The sequence below is a fragment of the Scyliorhinus canicula genome, chromosome 2 (assembly GCF_902713615.1).
Source record: "Scyliorhinus canicula chromosome 2, sScyCan1.1, whole genome shotgun sequence".
In the NCBI taxonomy this organism is placed as follows: domain Eukaryota; kingdom Metazoa; phylum Chordata; class Chondrichthyes; order Carcharhiniformes; family Scyliorhinidae; genus Scyliorhinus; species Scyliorhinus canicula.
This window is the reverse complement of record NC_052147.1, coordinates 160,097,579-160,115,289: the sequence shown is the minus strand read 5'-3', so window position 1 is coordinate 160,115,289 and position 17,711 is coordinate 160,097,579. Positions and strand designations below refer to the sequence as shown.

Sequence of the window (17,711 nt, the reverse complement as noted above, 5' to 3'; positions counted from 1 at the left end):
CATACGAGATATTAATAGATCGATGTATTCAAATTGACCGGGACATGGAAGCTAGGATTTGCCAGGCTACAGCCTAAAGATTACCATTTCAGTCACTAACCAATACCCTATCTAATTCAAATACTCCACAGGAGCCGAAACCAACACGAGAAAAATGCCACAATTGTGGAATGGATGGGCACTGGGCCAGGTCGTCCCAGGCAAAACCACAGGGGCGTCAGGGCCATGACTCTACGTACGGAGATCCGCATAGAGAAGCTTACAGGCCCCGCCCGGTGTCTCGGTACAGGGATCCGTACAGGCCCCAACCACTGTCATCACCCAGAGAAATGTGCTACAGAGAACCATTTAATGAAATGTATTACAGAGAGATGTATATGCCCTGTCCATCATCACCATACAGAGACATTGTGTGGAATTTGCACATTCTCCCCGTGTCTGAATGGGTCTCACGCCCACTCCCAAAGATGAGCAGGATAGGTGGATTGGCCATGCTAACCTGACCCTTAATTGGAAAAAAATAAGTGGTTACTCTAAATTTAACTGAAAGAAACAATTTTCTTTAAGTACAGCAGCGCCTATACTTTCTCAGGAAACGAAAGAAATTTGGCATGTCCACATTGACTCTTACCAGTTTTTACAGAGGCACCCTAGAAAGCATCCTATCTGGCTGCATCACAGCCTGGTATGGCAACTGCTCGGCCCAAGACCGTGAGAAACTTTAGAGAGTCGTGAATGCAGCCCAGATCAACCTCTTCCATCGGTCAAAAGATACAAAAGTCTGAGACCACTCACTAACAGATTTAAAAACAGCTTCTTCCCCGCTGTTACCAGACTCCTCAGTGACACTCTTATGGACTGATCTGATCTCTCTACACATCGTCTCTACTGTTGTAGCGCTATACTCCATATGTTTCACCCAATGTCTATTGATATGCATTTACATTGTATATTCATCATATGTCCTAGGATTTTCATGTATGGAACGATCTGCCTGGACTGTGCAGCCCGATACTTTTCACTGTACCCCAGTAAATGTGACAATCATAATAATAATCTTTCTTATTGTCACAAGTAGGCTTGCATTGGCACTGCAATTAAGTTATTGTGAAAATCCCCTAGTCGCCACATTCCAGTGCCTGTTCGGATACACTGAAGGAGAAGTCAGAATGTCCAATTCACCGAACAGTACGTCTTTCAGACTTGTGGGGGGAAACCTGAGCACCCGAAGGAAACCCACACAGACAAGGGGAGAATGCGAAGATACCGCACAGATAGCGACCCAAGCCGGGAATCGAACATGAGACCCTGAAGCAACAGTGGTAACCATTGTGCTGCCGGAATCTACACCTCTTTACACCCTGATCTACATTAGGTCATTACACCTCATTAAATCCTGCTTCCTGATCTACACTGGGTCATTTCACCTCATGACATCCTGCTCCCTCATCTACATTGGATCATTGCAACTCATTACACCCTGCCCCCTGATCTACATTGGATCATTGCAACGCATTACGCCCTGCTTCCTGATCTACATTGGATCCTGATCCAGCAATGCTTTGATATTAAAATTCTCATCCTTAAAGAAAAAAGAACAATACAGTACAGGAACAGGCCCTTCGGCCCTCAAAGCCTGTACCGGTCATGATACCAACATTTGCCAAAACCCTCAGCACTTCCTTGTGTCATATCCCTCTATACCCACCCTATTCATGTATTTGTCGAGATAGGTTTTGAACGCCATTAATATATCTGCTTCCATAACCTCCCCTGGCATCACGTTCCAGGCACTCGCCACCTTCGGAATACAAAACCTGCCAGGCACATCTCCTCTAAACTTTGCCCCATGGACCTTAATCCTATGCCCCCGGTGACTGATCCCACCTGGGAAAGAGTACCTGCCCATTCATTCTATCCGTGCCCCTCATAATGTTGTAGACCTCTGTCAGGCCACTCCCTAACTTCTATCTTTCTAATGAAAACAGTCCGAGTCGATTCAACCTCTCCACATAGCTAACACCCTCCAGACCACACAACATCCTGGTAAACCTCCTCTGCACCCTCTCCAAAGCCTCTACATCCTTCTGGTCGTGTGGCGACCAGAATTGTGCGCAATATTCCAAGTGCAGCCTTACCAAGGTTCTATACAACTGTAGCATGACTTGCCAGTTTTTATACTCGATGCCCGTCCAATGAAGGCAAGCATTCCGTATGCTTTCTTGACTACGTTGTCCACTTGTGTTGCCACCTTCAAAGATCTCTCGACCTGCACGCCCAGATCTCTCTGACTTTCTATATATTTTGCCATTTACAGTATATTTCCCCGCTATGTGAGACCTTTGCAAAATGCATCACCTCACATTTGTCCGGATTAAACTCCAATTGCCATTTCTCTGCCCAAGTCTCCAACCTATCTATATTCTGCTGTATCCTTTGACAATCCTCAACACTATCCACCACTCCACCACCCTTGGTGTCATCCACGAACTTACTAATCAGACCGGCTGCATTTTCCTCCAAATCGTTTATGTACACTACAAACAACAGAGGCCCAAGCACAGATCCCTGTGGAACACCACGAGTCACACCCTTACATTCACTGTACCCTTACATTTCTACTGCTACCCTTTGACTTCCGTGACCGAGCCAGTTCATGTATCCATCTTAACACCTCACCTCTGATCCCGTGCGACTTCACCTTTTATACCAGTCTGCCATGAGGCACCTTGTCAAAGGCTTTACTGAAGTCCATGTAAACAACATCCACCGCCTTCCCCTCATCAATAGTCTTTGTCACCTCCCTCAAAAAACTTGATTAAGTTAGTGAGGCACCACTTCCCCTTCACAAAACCATGCTTTTTGCTTATGAGTCCATTTGTTTCCAAATGGGTATAAGTCCTGTCCCTGAGAATTCTCTCCAATAACTTATCTACTCCTGACGCGAGGCTCACCAGCCTATAGTTTTCAGGATTATCCCTGCTACCTTTTTTAAACAGCGGGACCACATTAGCTATTCTCCAATCCTCTGGGATCTCCCCTGTAGCCAATGAGGATTCAAAGATGTCAATCAAGGCCCCAGCAATTTCCTCCCTTGCTTTCCTCAGTATTCTGGGGTAAATCCCATCCGGACCAGGAGATGTACCTACCTTAATATCTTTTAAAAGATCCAATACCTCCTCCTTTTCGATGTTAACATGATCCAGACTGTCCACACACCTGATCCAAGAATCATCTGTTTAAATCCCTCCATGGCTTTGCTCCCTCCCTAGCACTGTAGCCCACACAAGTCCGAAAACCTTCTGAAAATGGTGCTTTTCCAGCCTTGACCTAATACATTCCCCACTTCCTCGGCCCCAACATTGGGTGGCCATAAGTCTAATTCTTAAACTTTGAGATTTCCCTCCTTAACCTCCCTGACCCCACACCATTTTCTCCTCCTTTAATACATTGCTTGACAACCTATTTCTTTGACCAAGTTTCTACTGGTCTGTCTTAATATCTTCCTTTTTTGGCTGCATGGTGATTTTTGTCTTATAACATACTTGTGGAGCACCTTGAGACATTTAACTGTTGAAAGTGCTAAATAAATGCCAGTTGTCATTGTTGAATCAATTGTTGGATTTACTTCAATATAAATTTGGGGATCCAAAGAGAAATGAATTTGGTCTGTCGTACGACCGTCCTCATCCTGCAACCAATAAAGGTTTGTGGGGGAAAAACAGTGGATATCAAGCTTATGCCAAATATTTAACTATTAAACCTGGGCACCTCTGCAATACAAGAAGCAATTGTCCCCGGAGGGGCCTCCGATGGGGTCTGGCCCGCGATCGGTGGGCCGGCCTCTCTCCCCCACCCCCTACTTTTTTGTGCTGCCGGCCCCTGATCCCCTACACCATGTTGAGCGGCACCCATTTGGCGCTGGGAAGGGAGACTGACCCCCCTGAGAATCGATCGTACCCGCACCCGTTTCACACCGTCGTGTTCACGACGACACAGACACTTCATCTTCATTTTGGAGAATCGCTCCCACAAATTCTAGGTTCAAGGAGTTAATGGCAAAAATCAAAATTACAATCAAATCAGCATAGGTATAAACATTCAGCAAATTTAAAACTGCCAACAACAAAATAATACTATGAGTGGTGAAAAAGTTAAAGTATTACTTACTTGTACCATTGTTCAACAAAGACAGCCTGTGTTTCAAAATCTAAAAAGTGGAAAATGTTTGATTACCCACAAGCTCTGATTATAGTGCTATACTGCAGCTGATGCATAACAGGTCAGTAAAATCAAAGTTTGAGTAAAGGAAAAACTCCTAGCTTGATTAGACATGTCCTTGAAAATAGTCCCTTTGCTTGCCTAAATCAAACTGGCCCCCTGAAGGCAAAGTTATTCTTTGCACCAATGGGAATCAAAAGGGTGGCTCTCAGAACAAAGAACAAAGAACAATACAGCATAGGAACAGGCCCTTCGGCCCTCAAAACCTGTGCAGACCATGTTACCTGCCTAACTAAAACCGTCTGCACTTACGGAGTCTGTATCCTTCCATTCCCACCCTATTTATATATTGTATAGATGTCTCCTAAATGCCACTATTGTACCTGCTCCCACCACCTCCCAGGCAACGCTTCTATATATTTACCACATTCTGTTTAAAAAAAACTTGCCTCACACATCTGTTCTAAACTTTTCCCCATGCACTTAAAACCTATGTCCCCCAGTACTTGACTCCCCTACCCTTGGAAAGAGCATGTGACTATATACTCTGTCAATTCCACTCATGATCTTGTAGACCTCTATCAGGTCGCCACTCAACCTCCGTCATTCCAGTGAGAACAGACCGAGTTTATCTAACCTCTCCTCATAGCTAATACCGTCCATACCAGGCAACATCCTAGTAAACCGCTTATCTCCAAAGCGTCCACATCCTTCTGGTAGTGTGGCGACCAGAATTGTACACAATATTTCAAATGAGGCCTAACTAAAGTCCTGTAGAGCTGCAACATGACTTGCCAATTTTTTATTCAATGCCCCGACCGATAAGGCATGCCGTATGCCTTCTTGACCACCTTATCCACATGCATTGCTACTTTCAGTGATCTGAGGGCATGCACACCCAGATCTCTCTGCCTGCTAGTACTCGCAATAGTTCTATCATTTATTGTGTAATTCCGATGTGTATTGGAGCTTCCAAAGTGCATTACCTCACACTTGTCTGGATTAAACTCCATCTACCGTTTCTCCTCCCAAGACTCCAACCAGTTTATGTCCTGCTATATCCTCCGACAGGCCTCTTCACTATCTGCAATCCACCAATTTTTGTGTTGTCTGCGAACTTACTAATCAGACCAGCTACATTTTCTTCCAAATCATTTACATACACCCTAAACAACACAGGCCCCAGAGCAGATCCCTGTGGAACGCCGCTAGTCACAGCCTTCCATTCAGAAAAGCGCCCTTCTACTCCTGCCCTCTGTCTTCTGTGCCCAAGCTAGTTCTGGATCCAACCTGTCAGCTCTCCTCTGATCCCATGTGACCACCTTTTGTACCAGTCTACCATGAGGTACCTTGTGAAAGGCTTGACTGAAGTCCATGCATACAACAGCTATTGCCTTTCCCTCATCTATCATATTTGTCACTTCCTTGAAAAACCCGATCAAATTAGTGAGGCACAACATCCCCTTCACAAAACTGTCATGGGAATGTCACTGAAATGTGCACTTGAATGGACACTGAAATAATTCAACTTTCAAAGCCACAGGAAAAATGACAGGTTCAGATAACTAGTCAAAGCTCAAAGATTTTGTTGTTTTTGTGGATTGTGTGGATTGGGACAAAGCAAAAAGGAGCTCCAATTCTATAGTCATATTATTGTTACAAATGAAAACCTATTAGTGCTCCTGTTGAAGAAAAATGGCTTGAGAATGCCAAGTTCCCCAATGTGAAGAAGCAAACTAAATCGGGCTCATAGCCTCCAAAATAAAAAATATATATAAATCTCTGAATATTGGCCAGGTTTCTCCGATCTCAGTCCGCCTCGCTACCGCTGCCAGCGAGAACGGAAATTTTGGCGCTCAGCCAAAACTCCCATCACTGCAGCAGAACCAGAGAATCCCGCCGGCATCAACGGACAGAAAATCCTGCCCATTATTTCTGTTTCTCAAGGGTAAAAAAATTTAAAGGGTCAAAATAGAACAGTCCACTCACTTCAGTCCAATTATAACTGATCTTGACAATTAAATACCAACTACCGACTGCTTCATCAACCACCAAAAATTTTATGGATTTGAGAAAAATTCTGGAACATAAAGGTTCTGCAAGGTTCCTACCTCAAGTAGGACAGAAAAGGCGGCATGCACATCTCCTTTCTTCTCCAGTAAGTACGCCGAGGCTTCATGGAGATTATGCTTCTCTGTAATCTAAGTAATAAATACGTATCATATTCAAACTCCAACAACAAACAGATTAAATACAAATATAACCTCTACATGAATCGTAGAACACCGGCTAAATTTATAATTTGTTGCTGCCTTTAGTACGCAAATTTACAGTTTAAGTATGTTGCATCCAGATGCTAATCCATCTTGCCTCAACACTACTTTAAGCCCAATTACAGAAATGCTTTTCTTATGGAAACAGTCTCAACATTCAAACTCCCTAATTAATAGTGCTACTCCACCTCCTCTTTTACCTCCCCCCCTATTATTCTTGAAACATCTAAACCCCGGAACATTTAACAATCATTCATGCCCCTGTGAAATCAATGTCTCCAGAATGGCCACAACATCGTACTTCCAAGTACCGATCCATGCTCTTAAGTTCATCTCCCTTATTCCTGACACTCATTGCATTGAAACAGACAGACTTCAACTCATCCCATTGAGTGCCACTTTGCCCGATCAACTGTCTATCCTTCCTCACAGACTCACTGCAGACTAATTCTGCTCATTCAACAGCTACCCTATCCTCTGATCCGCAGCTCTGGTTCCCATCCCCCTGCCAAACTAGTTTAAACCCTCCCAAAGAGCTCTAGCAAACGTCCCACCCAGGATATTGGTGCCCCTCCAGTTTTAGTGTAACACGTCCTTCATGTACAAGTCCCACCTTCCCCAGAAGGTATCCCAATGATCTACGTACCTGAAGCCTTCCCTGCTGCACCAAGCCCTATACCCACGTGTTCAGCTACACTCGTTCTCTGTTCCTTGTTTCACTAGCATGTGGCACCGGTAGCAATCCTGAGATTACTACTCGGCTCGTCCTGCTCTTCAGCTTCCAACCCAACTCCATAAAATCACTACTTAGATCCTTATCCCTTTTATTAGCTATGTTGTTGGTGCCAATGTGCACCATGACTTCTGGTTGCTCACCCGACCCCTTAAGAATCCTGTAGACTCGATCCGGGACACCCTTGACCTGGCACCCGGGAGGCACCATACCTTCCGGGAATCTCCTACCCGTTCCCCTAATCATTGAGTCTCCAATCACTATCACTTTTCTATTCTCCTCCCCTTCCCTTCTGAGCCACAGAGCCAGGCTCAGTGCCAGAGACGTGACCTCGTTGGCCTTCCACTGGAGTACCTGGAGGAAACCCACACAGACACTGGGAGAACGTTCAGACTCCGCACAGTGACGCAAGTTGGGAATCGAACCTGGGACTCTGGAGCTGTGAATCACTGTCCTACTGTGCTGCCCATGTCAAGAACCGGTGGTTAGATCCTGTCTTGTAGGAGATAGTCATTGCCTGGCACTTGTATGGCACAAATGTAACTTGCCACTTGTCAGCCCAAGCATACATATTGTCCAGGCCTTGCTGCTTTTGGACATGGACTGCTTCATTATCTGAGGAGGTGTGAATGGTGCTGAATATTGTGCAGTCATCCGCAAACATCCCAACTTCTGACCTTATGAAGCAAGGGAGATCATTGATGAAGAAGTTGAAGATTGTTAGACATAAGACAGCACCCTGAGGAACACCTGAAGTGATGTCAGAGCCGAGATGATTGACGTCCAACCACCACAACCATCTTCCTTTGTACCAGGTATGACTCCAACTGTGGAGCGTTTTCCCCCGATTCCCATGACTCCAGAATAGCTAGGGCTCCTTAATGCCATACTGTGACAAATGCTGCCTTGATGTCAAGGGCAGTCACTCTCACCTCACCTCTGACGTTCACCTATCTTGTCCATGTTTAAACTAAGGCTGTAATGAGGTCAGGAGCTGAGTGACCCTGGTGAAACTCAAACTGAGCGCCCCTGAGCAGGTTATGGCTGAGTAAGTGTCACTTGATAGCACTGTTGATGAGTCCTTCCATCACTTTGCTGATGATGGAGAGTAGACTGATAGGGTGGTAATTGGCTGGGTTGGATTTGTCCTGTTTCTTGAGTACAGGATACACCTGGGCAATTTTCCACATTGCTGGATAGATTCCAGTGTTGTGGTTGTAACGGAACAGCTTGGCCAAGGGTGCAGCATGTTCTGGAGCACAAGTCTTAAGAAGTATTGCTAGAATATTTGCAGGGCCTATAGCCTTTGCAGTATCCAGTGTCTTCAGCTGATTCTTGATATCACGTGGAGTGAATCGTATTGGCTGAAGACTGACATCTGTGATGCTGGGGACCTCCGGAGGAGACCGAGATAGATCATCCACTGTACACTTCTGGCTGAAGATCTTTGTGAATGCCTCAGCCTTGTCTTTTGCACATATATCCATCATTGAGCATGGGGATATTAATGGAGCCTCCTCCTCCAGTGGGTCGTTTAATTCTCATACCACCATTCACAATTGGATGTGGCTGGACTGCAGAGCTCACGTCTGATGCGTTCATTGTGGAATTGCTTAGATCTATCTATTACCTGCTGCTTATTCTCTTTAGCACACAAGTAGTCCTGCGTGGTAACTTCACCAGGTTGACACCTCACTTTTTGGTACGCCTGATGTTGCTTCTGGTATGCTTACCTGCACTCCAGTTAGTAAGGAGGACTTGCAGGGTCAGCAGGGATGGGTTTGTCATTGTCATTTCCAGTGCCTGGTTCGATGCCGGGTGATCCGCCCAGATTCATTTCTTTTCTGTGTTTTCGTAGTGTTTGAATACAACTGAGAAGGCATTTAAGAGTGACATGAAGGCCAGACCAGGAAAGGATGGCAGATTTCCTTCCCTGAAGAATGGATTTTTATGACAAATGCTTTCATCATTAGATTTTTAATTCCAGATATTTTATTGAGTTTAAATTCCATCACCTGCCGTGGTGGGATTCGAACCTGGGACACCAGATCATTATCCTAGGTCTCTGGATTTCAGCGACAATACCACTATGCCACCGCCTCCCCAGTTATCGGTAAGTTCACAGAATCAAAGAATGGTTACAGCACAGGAGGTTGTTTGGCACATCGTGACTGTGCCAGCTCTCTGAAGGAATAATTCACCCCCATATTTTCCTTGTATCCCTGCATCTTCTTCCTTTTCAGATACTGATCAAAATCCCTTATGAATGCCTTGATTGAACCAGCCTCCATCACACTCTGTGATATATTCCAGATCCTTAGCAATTACTGTGAAAAATATTTTCCTCATGTCTCCATTGCTTCATTTGCCAATTATCTTGATCCTCTCACAAGTGGAAACATCTTCTCCCTACCCACTCTGTCCAGGTGAATTGCTGTCAAATGTCCTCTCAACCTTCTATTCTCCGAGAAAACAGCCCCAACATCTGCAACCTATCTTCATAGCTGAAGATTTTCATACCTGGAACCATCCTCATGATTCATTTCTGCTCAGATGCCTTCAAATCCTTGCTAAATGGGTGCGCAGAACTGGGCAATACTCCAGTTGAGGCTGTCCCAGAGTTTAATACAAGTTTAATGCAGCCTGCTTTCTTTGTACTCTATGCCCTGATTCATAAAGCCCAGGATTCAGTGGGCATATACCTCGACTGTGCCTGAACTCTTATAAGGTATCCCATTGTCCAGTTACGTTCCTTTTCCATAGTTACATTTACATTTACATTACAGATACATTTCCATATTTTTAAAAATTCATTTAGGGGATGTTGGCATCACTGGTTAGGCCAGCATTTATTGCCCATCCCTAGTTGCCTTCAGTAGGTGGTAGTGAGCTACCTTCTTGAACCACTGCAATCCTTGAGGTGCAGGCACACCCATAGTGATGTTCGGGAGGGAGTTCCAGGAACAGTGATAGATTACAATTTTATTGATTTACTGATTGTTTCATTGATTTATTTAGGACATTTAAGAATTGATGCAGAATATTTTATCATTCAGTGGATAGACAGAATCCAGAAGGACAATGTGACTCTAGTTTCAGATACAAAATAGGAGTTGCTATGAAGGAATTCAACATATGAAGGAAAAGTTACATAAAAGTCCCTTGTAATGTTTAAAAAGTATCACAGTCTAGCAACAGAACCATTTTGTAATAATAATCTACTGTAAGCAAGGTTAATGCAAGCACCTTATCTTTGTAGGAATGGCATGCGTGGCAGGTGCACATTGACATTTAATTAATTTGACGGACATTAGTGAATTTTAAGTAATGACCAATCCTTAGATAACAAATCATGTTCTAAGTGACAGTCAGTTGTTTGAATAAATCAGGAAGCTTCAGCTGAGAATTAGAACCAATGAGAGTAAATAATGGGTTAGACCATAGATATGAATTATCTTAAAAGTAAGACCTTGTGAGCATGGTTTCATTCTTGAATTTCTGCCTTCCTAAATACTTGAATCATCTATTTCCTATACTTTTCATATGCTTTTATGTTTAATGCTTTTCTGACCAGTTTATGTATTATTTGATCTAAGTTTTGATTCAGTTTTTATGCAAGTGTAATAAAGTGAATAATTAACAATAAAATTGGATTTTTGGACACGTCCAATCAACTGCACTGTTGACTTTAACTTTGAAGATAAATAGATCCTACAGACAGTGAAGGAACGGTGATATATTTCCAAGTCAGGGTGGTGATTGACTTGGAGGGGCACCTCCAGTGGTGGGGGTCCCAGGTATCTGCTGCTCTTGGGTGGTCATGGGTTTAAAAGCTGCTGTCGAAGGAACCTTGGTGGATTATTGCAGCGCATCTTATTGATTGTACATACGACTGCCACTGTTCATCGATGGTGGAGAGTTTGAAGGTTTGTGGAAGGGGGAGCAATCAAGCGGGCTGCTTTGTCCTGGATGGTGTTGAGCTTTTTGAGTGTTGTTGGAGCTGCACTCATCCAGGCAAGTGGAGATTCCATTACACTCCTGACTTGTGTCTTGTAGATGGTGGACCGGCTTTGGGGGTCAGACGGTGAGTTACTAACGCAGGATTCCTAGCCTTTGACCTGCCCTGGTAGCCACAGTATTAATATGGCTAGTCAGTTTAGTTTCTGATCAATATGAAACATGCAACACAATGATCACTCTTTCCTAAATGACACTTGGCCCACCTCGTTGGCATTAAAATGTGGTCTAGCAATGACTCCTTTCTTGTTGCACTGGAAACATACCGCTATAGGAAGTTCTCCTGAACACACTGGGAGCATTTGCCCCTCTGTCCTTTGTGCTATAATTACCTGAATGTAGACTGAGATATTAAATCCCTCATTACCATATATATGATAGCATTTTCACCTCTATGTCAAAAGACTGTGATGAAAAGTTCACTCCAGAGTATTGAGCACAAAACAGTTTAGATTCACACTCTAATGCAGAATGGAGGGAGTGCTGTACTGTTGCAGGTGCTGTCTTCGGGATGAGACATAACTTGGGTTCACATCTACTCTCTCAGATGGTTGGATAGATGTACACTACATCCACTGCTTTACCTTCACCCACGTGCTTGGTCGTCTCCTCAAAACATTCAAGAAGACTTGTGAGGCAAGACCTACCCCTCACAAATCCGTGCTGACTATCCCTAATCAAGTAGTGTCTTTCCAGATGCTCAGAAATCCTATCCCTCGGTACCCTTTCCATTACTTTGCCTTGGTGTGGAGATGCCGGGGTTGGACTGGGGTGAGCACAGTAATAAGTCTTACAACACCAGGTTAAAGTCCAACAGGTTTGATTCAAACACGAGCTTTCGGAGCGCAGCTCCTTCCTCTTGTCTATTACCCTTGTCTCTTGTCTATTACCCCCTCTGCCTCCCGGATGATCCAAAGTTCATCCAGCTTCAGCTCCAGGACCCTAACACCTGAGGAAGGATCCCTATTCCCTGTTTTGAACAGGGGCACAGCATTCGCCACTCTCCAATCCCCTGGTACCACCCCTGTTGACAGTGAGGACAAAAAGATCATGGACAATGGCTCTGCAATTTCATCTCTTGCTTCCCATAGAATCCTTGGATATATCTCGTCAGGCCCAGGGGACTTGTCTATCCTCAAGTTTTCAAAATGCCCAACACGTCTTCCTTCCTAACAAGTATCTTCTCGAGCTTACCAGTCTGTTTCACACTGTCCTTTCCAACAATATGGCCCCTCTCATTTGTAAATACTGAAGAAAAGTACTCGTTCAAGCTCTCCTATCTCTTCAGACTCAATATCCCACTACTGTCCTTGATCGGACCCACCCTTGCTCTAGTCATTCTCATATTTCTCACATATGTGTAAAAGGCCTTAGGGTTTTCCTTAATCCTACCCACCAAAGATTTTTCATGCCCTCTCTTAGCTCTCCTAATCACTTTCTTCAGTTCCCTCCTGACTATCTTGCATCCCTCCAGCGCCCTGTCTGAACCTTGTTTCTTCAGCATTACATAAGTATCCTTCTTCCTCTTAACAAGACATTCAACCTCTCTGGTCAACCATAGTTCCCTCACTCGACCATCTCTTCCCTGCCTGACAGGGACATACATATCAAGGACATGTAGTATCTATTCCTTGAACAAGTGTCACATTTCAACTGCGTCCTTCCCTGACAGCCTATGTTCCCAACTTATGCACTTCAGTTAGAACATAGAACATAGAACAGTACAGCACAGAACAGGCCCTTCGGCCCTCGATGTTGTGCCGAGCAATGATCACCCTACTTAAACCCACGTAACCCGTATACCCGTAACCCAACAATCCCCCCCCATTAACCTTACACTACGGGCAATTTAGCATGGCCAATCCACCTAACCCGCACATCTTTGGACTGTGGGAGGAAACCGGAGCACCCGGAGGAAACCCACGCACAAACGGGGAGGACATGCAGACTCCACACAGACAGTGACCCAGCCGGGAATCGAACCTGGGACCCTGGAGCTGTGAAGCATTGATGCTAACCACCATGCTACCGTGAGGCCCATGCTACCGTGAGTTCTTGTCTGACAGCATTGTATTTACCCTTCCCCCAATTGTAAACCTTGTCCTGTTGCACGCACCTATCTCTCTCCATTACTAAAGTGAAAGTCACAGAATTGTGGTCACTATCTCCAAAATACTCCCCCACTAACAAATCTATCACTTTCCCTGGTTCATTACCAATATGGCCTCCCCTCTGGTTGGACAATCTACATACTGTGTTAGAAAAGCTTCCTGGACACACTGCACAAACACCAACCCATCCAAACTTTTTGATCTAAAGAGTTTCCACTCAATATTTGGGAAGTTGGAAGTCACCCATGACTACTACCCTGTGACTTCTGCACCTTTCCAAAATCTGTTTCCCAATAAGTTCCTCCACATCTCTGCTGCTATTGGAGGGCCTATAGAAAACTCCCAACAAGGTGACTGCTCCTTTCCTATTTCTGACTTCAACCTATATTACCTCAGTAGGCAGATCCGCCTTTCTGCAGCTGTTATACTATCTCTAATTAACAATGCAACCCCCTCACCTGTTTTACCACCCTCCCTAATCTTATTGAAACATCTATAACCAGGAACCTCCAACAACCATTTCTGCCCCTCTTCTATCCAAGTTTCCGTGATGGCCACCACATCGTAGTCCCAAGTACCGATCCATGCCTTAAGTACACCCACCTTATTCCTGATGCTTCTTGCGTTGAAGTATACACACGTCAACCCATCTCCGTGCCTATAAGTACTCTCCTTTGTCAGTGTTACCTTCCCCACTGCCTCACTACACGCTTTGACGTCCTGAATATCGGCTACCTTAGTTGCTGGACTACAAATCCGGTTCCCATTCCCCTGCCAAATTAGTTTAAACCCTCCCGAAGAGTACTAGAAAACCTCCCTCCCGGGATATTGGTGCCCCTCTGGTACGGATGCAACCCGTCCTGCTTGTACAGGTCCCACCTTTCCCAGAATGCGCTCCAATTATCCAAATACCTGAAGCCCTGCCTCCTACACCATTCCTGCAGCCACGTGTTCAACTGCACTCTCTCCCTATTCCTAGCCTCGCTATCACGTGGCACCGGCAACAAACCAGAGATAACAACTCTGTCTGTCCTGGCTTTTAACTTCCAGCCTAACTCCCTAAACTTGTTTATTACATCCACACCCCTTTTCCTACCTACGTTGTTGGTACCAATGTGCTCACCCTCCCCCTTAAGGATCCTGAAGACACGATCCAAGACATCCCTGGCTCTGGCACCCGGGAGGCAACATACCTTCCGGGAGTCTCGCTGGCGACCACTGAATCTCCTATCTATTCCCCGAACTATTGAGTCTCCCCCCTTTCCCTTCTGAGCCCCGGAGCCAGACTCAGTGCCAGAGACCTGGCCACTAGGGCCTTCCCCCGGTAGGTCAGCTCCTTCCCCCCCAACATCAAAAACGGTATACTTGTTTTGAAGGGGAACGGCCACGAGGGATCCCTGTCTGCCCGTTTGTTATATTTCCCCTGACTGTAACTCAGCTATTCTTGTCCTGTACCTTGGGTGTGGTTACCTCCCTGTAACTCTTGTCTATGACCCCCTCTGCCTCCCGGATGATCCAAAGTTCATCCAGCTTCAGCTCCAGGACCCTAACACGGTTTCTGAGGAGCTGGAGTTGGGTGCACTTCCCGCAGGTATAGTCAGCGGGGACACCGGTGTATCCCTCACCAACCACATCCAACAGGAAAAACATGCAACTGCCCTAGCCTTTATCCCCTCTTACCTTACAGAACATAGCTGCACTGTGGACCAACTGGAACTCCACCCTTCAACTCTGCTCCTAGTCAGCTGCACTCTGTCAACTCCCGGCTCCCTTCACGCTCTTAGAGGAAATGTAGGAAATGAAATAAAAGGAGCACCTTACTCCCTCCTGACCTAACTTCCTCAGTCACCAAACTCTCACTATGGCACTCAAATGCACCCAAATTCAGCACTCAGTGCAAACCTGTTGGTTTAAATAACTTGCTGACTTTTTCTTGCCCTGGGTGCAGGTTTGATGTACCACAATCGCCATAAGTATTGAACGGACTGCATAGAGCCCACATGACGGGGACAAGGATGAGTCGGTTTTTCGGGGGTGAAGACAGGTGTATTAGATGTTCAGGAAGCCCTGCGAATCATGCACATATGTTTTGGGCATGTCCGGCACTGGAGGAGTTCTGGAAGGGGGTGGCAGGGACGGTGTCGAGAGTGGTGGGGTCCAGGGTCAAGCCAGGATGGGGACTTGCGATCTTCGGGGTTGGGGTGGAGCCGGGGGTACAGGAGGCGAGGGAGGCTGGAATATTAGCCTTTGCATCCTTGGTGGCTCGGAGGAGGATCTTGATTCAGTGGAGGGACGAAAGGCCTCCAAGTGTTAACACCTGGTTAAACGACATGGCAAACTTCATCCAATTGGAAAGGATCAAATTCGCCCTGAGAGGGTCGGTGCAGGGGTTTCTCAGGCGATGGCAACCCTTCCTGGACCTCTTAGATCAGAGATAGAAACTGAGGTCGTGACAGCAGCAACCCGGGAGGGGAGGGGAGGGCGGGAGGGAGGGGGGACAACAACGAAGGAAGTATGGTAGCGGTGGTGGCACGGGCAAGGCCTGCCCGAGGACACTGCCAGAAATGATAAGTTGGTCTGACTGTCGGTTCGCCGGCGGGGGGGGGGGGAACGCGCGAGTAGGGGGTGGGGGGGACTTTTTGTTAAGTAGGGGGGTTTGACTCTGTTTTGATATAATTTAAATTTAAATGTAGGGGGGGTTAAAATGTTTGTATTTTGAAAAATTTCTTCAATAAAAATTATTTAAAAAAAAAAAATAAGTATTGAACGGAAAGGAAACAAAATCGTCATAATGGACCAAGTTTATTTTGCTTGGCTTCCTAACCTTGGAAAAGGAAAATTCAATCATTCTGCTTGCATGAAGCTATTCAGGAGCCACCCAGTGACCACTTACTGCAAGTGCAGAACAATCTGCTTCAATTACTTCACAATTTCATTGTCTTGCTTTGCAAGCTACTGTAATGTGACTCATTTATAATGAAAAGCCACAATTCACAATCACCCCCAGATGTAACTGGTGCTGCATTCAAGCTTGTGATTCGCCCTCACCTTTGACTTCTCTACTACCTCCTCTCTTTCCTCTTCCTCCTCACACCGACTGTTCTATTAATGTCTTCCTTTTTCTATAACTTAATCAATCTCTTATTAATCTGCTTATCCTCAATGCTCCTTCTGCTGCTCCCTTATCTCACTTGCTCCCCCCACCCCTCGTGAAGGTGGAGGGCAAAAGTCACTGTTTTTCCTCCCTTTTAATTTTCTCCCAGAAAAATAACTTGTTTTGCCTTCAAAATCCAACTTTTACAAAAATTATGAGAAAAATAAAGATGCTGCAGAGCAATTTTTTCTCTTGATTGCTTTATTGGTAATCTGGCAATGTGGATCACCCATCTGATTGGTAATTGAGTAGAGTAGATCACCTGGATGATTGGTAATCAGGTACTGTAAATCACTCATCTGATTGATAACTTGCAGAGTGGACCATCCATCTAAGTGGCAGCCTAGCAGAGTCAATAACTTATCTGATTGGTATTTGGGCATAGTAGATCACCTATATGACTGGTAGTCTGACAGAGTCCATCACCCATCGGATAGGTAGTCTGGTAGGGTAGATCGCCCATCTAATTGGTAGAGTAGATAGCCCATCTGAGGGGCAACATGGTGGCATAGTGTTTAGCACTGCAGCCCCAAAATGCCAGGGACCCGGGTTCAATTCCAGCCTTGCGTGACTGTCCGTGTGAAATTTGCACTTTCTCCCAGTCTGCATGGGTTCCCTCCGGGTGCTCTGGTTTCCTCCCACAGTCCAAAGATGTGCATGCTAAAATTGCCCCTTAGTGTCCAAATATTTGCACGTTAGACAGCTTTATGGGGATAGGTTGGGGGAGTGGGCCTAGGTGGGGTGCTCTTTTGAGGGTCAGTGCACCCCTTGGGCCGAATGGCCTTCTTCGCCACTGTAGGAATTCTATGATGGTAGTCTGGCAGAGTCGATCATCCATCTGACTCTTATTCAATTGCTTTCGGGGTGGTTTTGACAAAGCTTCACTTGGATCAATTTAAGAGGTTGCAATTTTACGAATTCACCTAGTTCCTATTTTGTAAGATTTTACAAGGCTGTACTGGCAAGATTTCGTCATTTCTTCACAGGCTCCAATTTCTCCATGGTTATACCAGAGGTAGGGAACTGTGGTATAAATTACAATGATGTTACTAATATTAGCAAGGCTCAATATCGAAAATCTCACCATAAGTCTGCCTGCTATAACACACATTATTGTGGTTTAATGATCATTTGATCTTGTGGTTATGTATTTTGCCCTGAAAATGTGTTACCCAGTTTCAACTGGATTGTTTGTGGAGGAA

The 17,711-nt window shown here is 45.3% G+C and overlaps 1 protein-coding gene across 1 annotated transcript in view; it reads right to left on the bottom strand.

Moving 5' to 3' along the window:
- The window catches only part of vps8 (VPS8 subunit of CORVET complex), a 787,508-nt gene that overhangs the window by 436,946 nt on the left and 332,851 nt on the right, over positions 1-17,711 (bottom strand). The window contains 2 exon segments of the mRNA XM_038788252.1: positions 4,171-4,210; positions 6,333-6,422. Of these exon segments, the coding sequence (XP_038644180.1) occupies positions 4,171-4,210; positions 6,333-6,422 (130 nt within the window).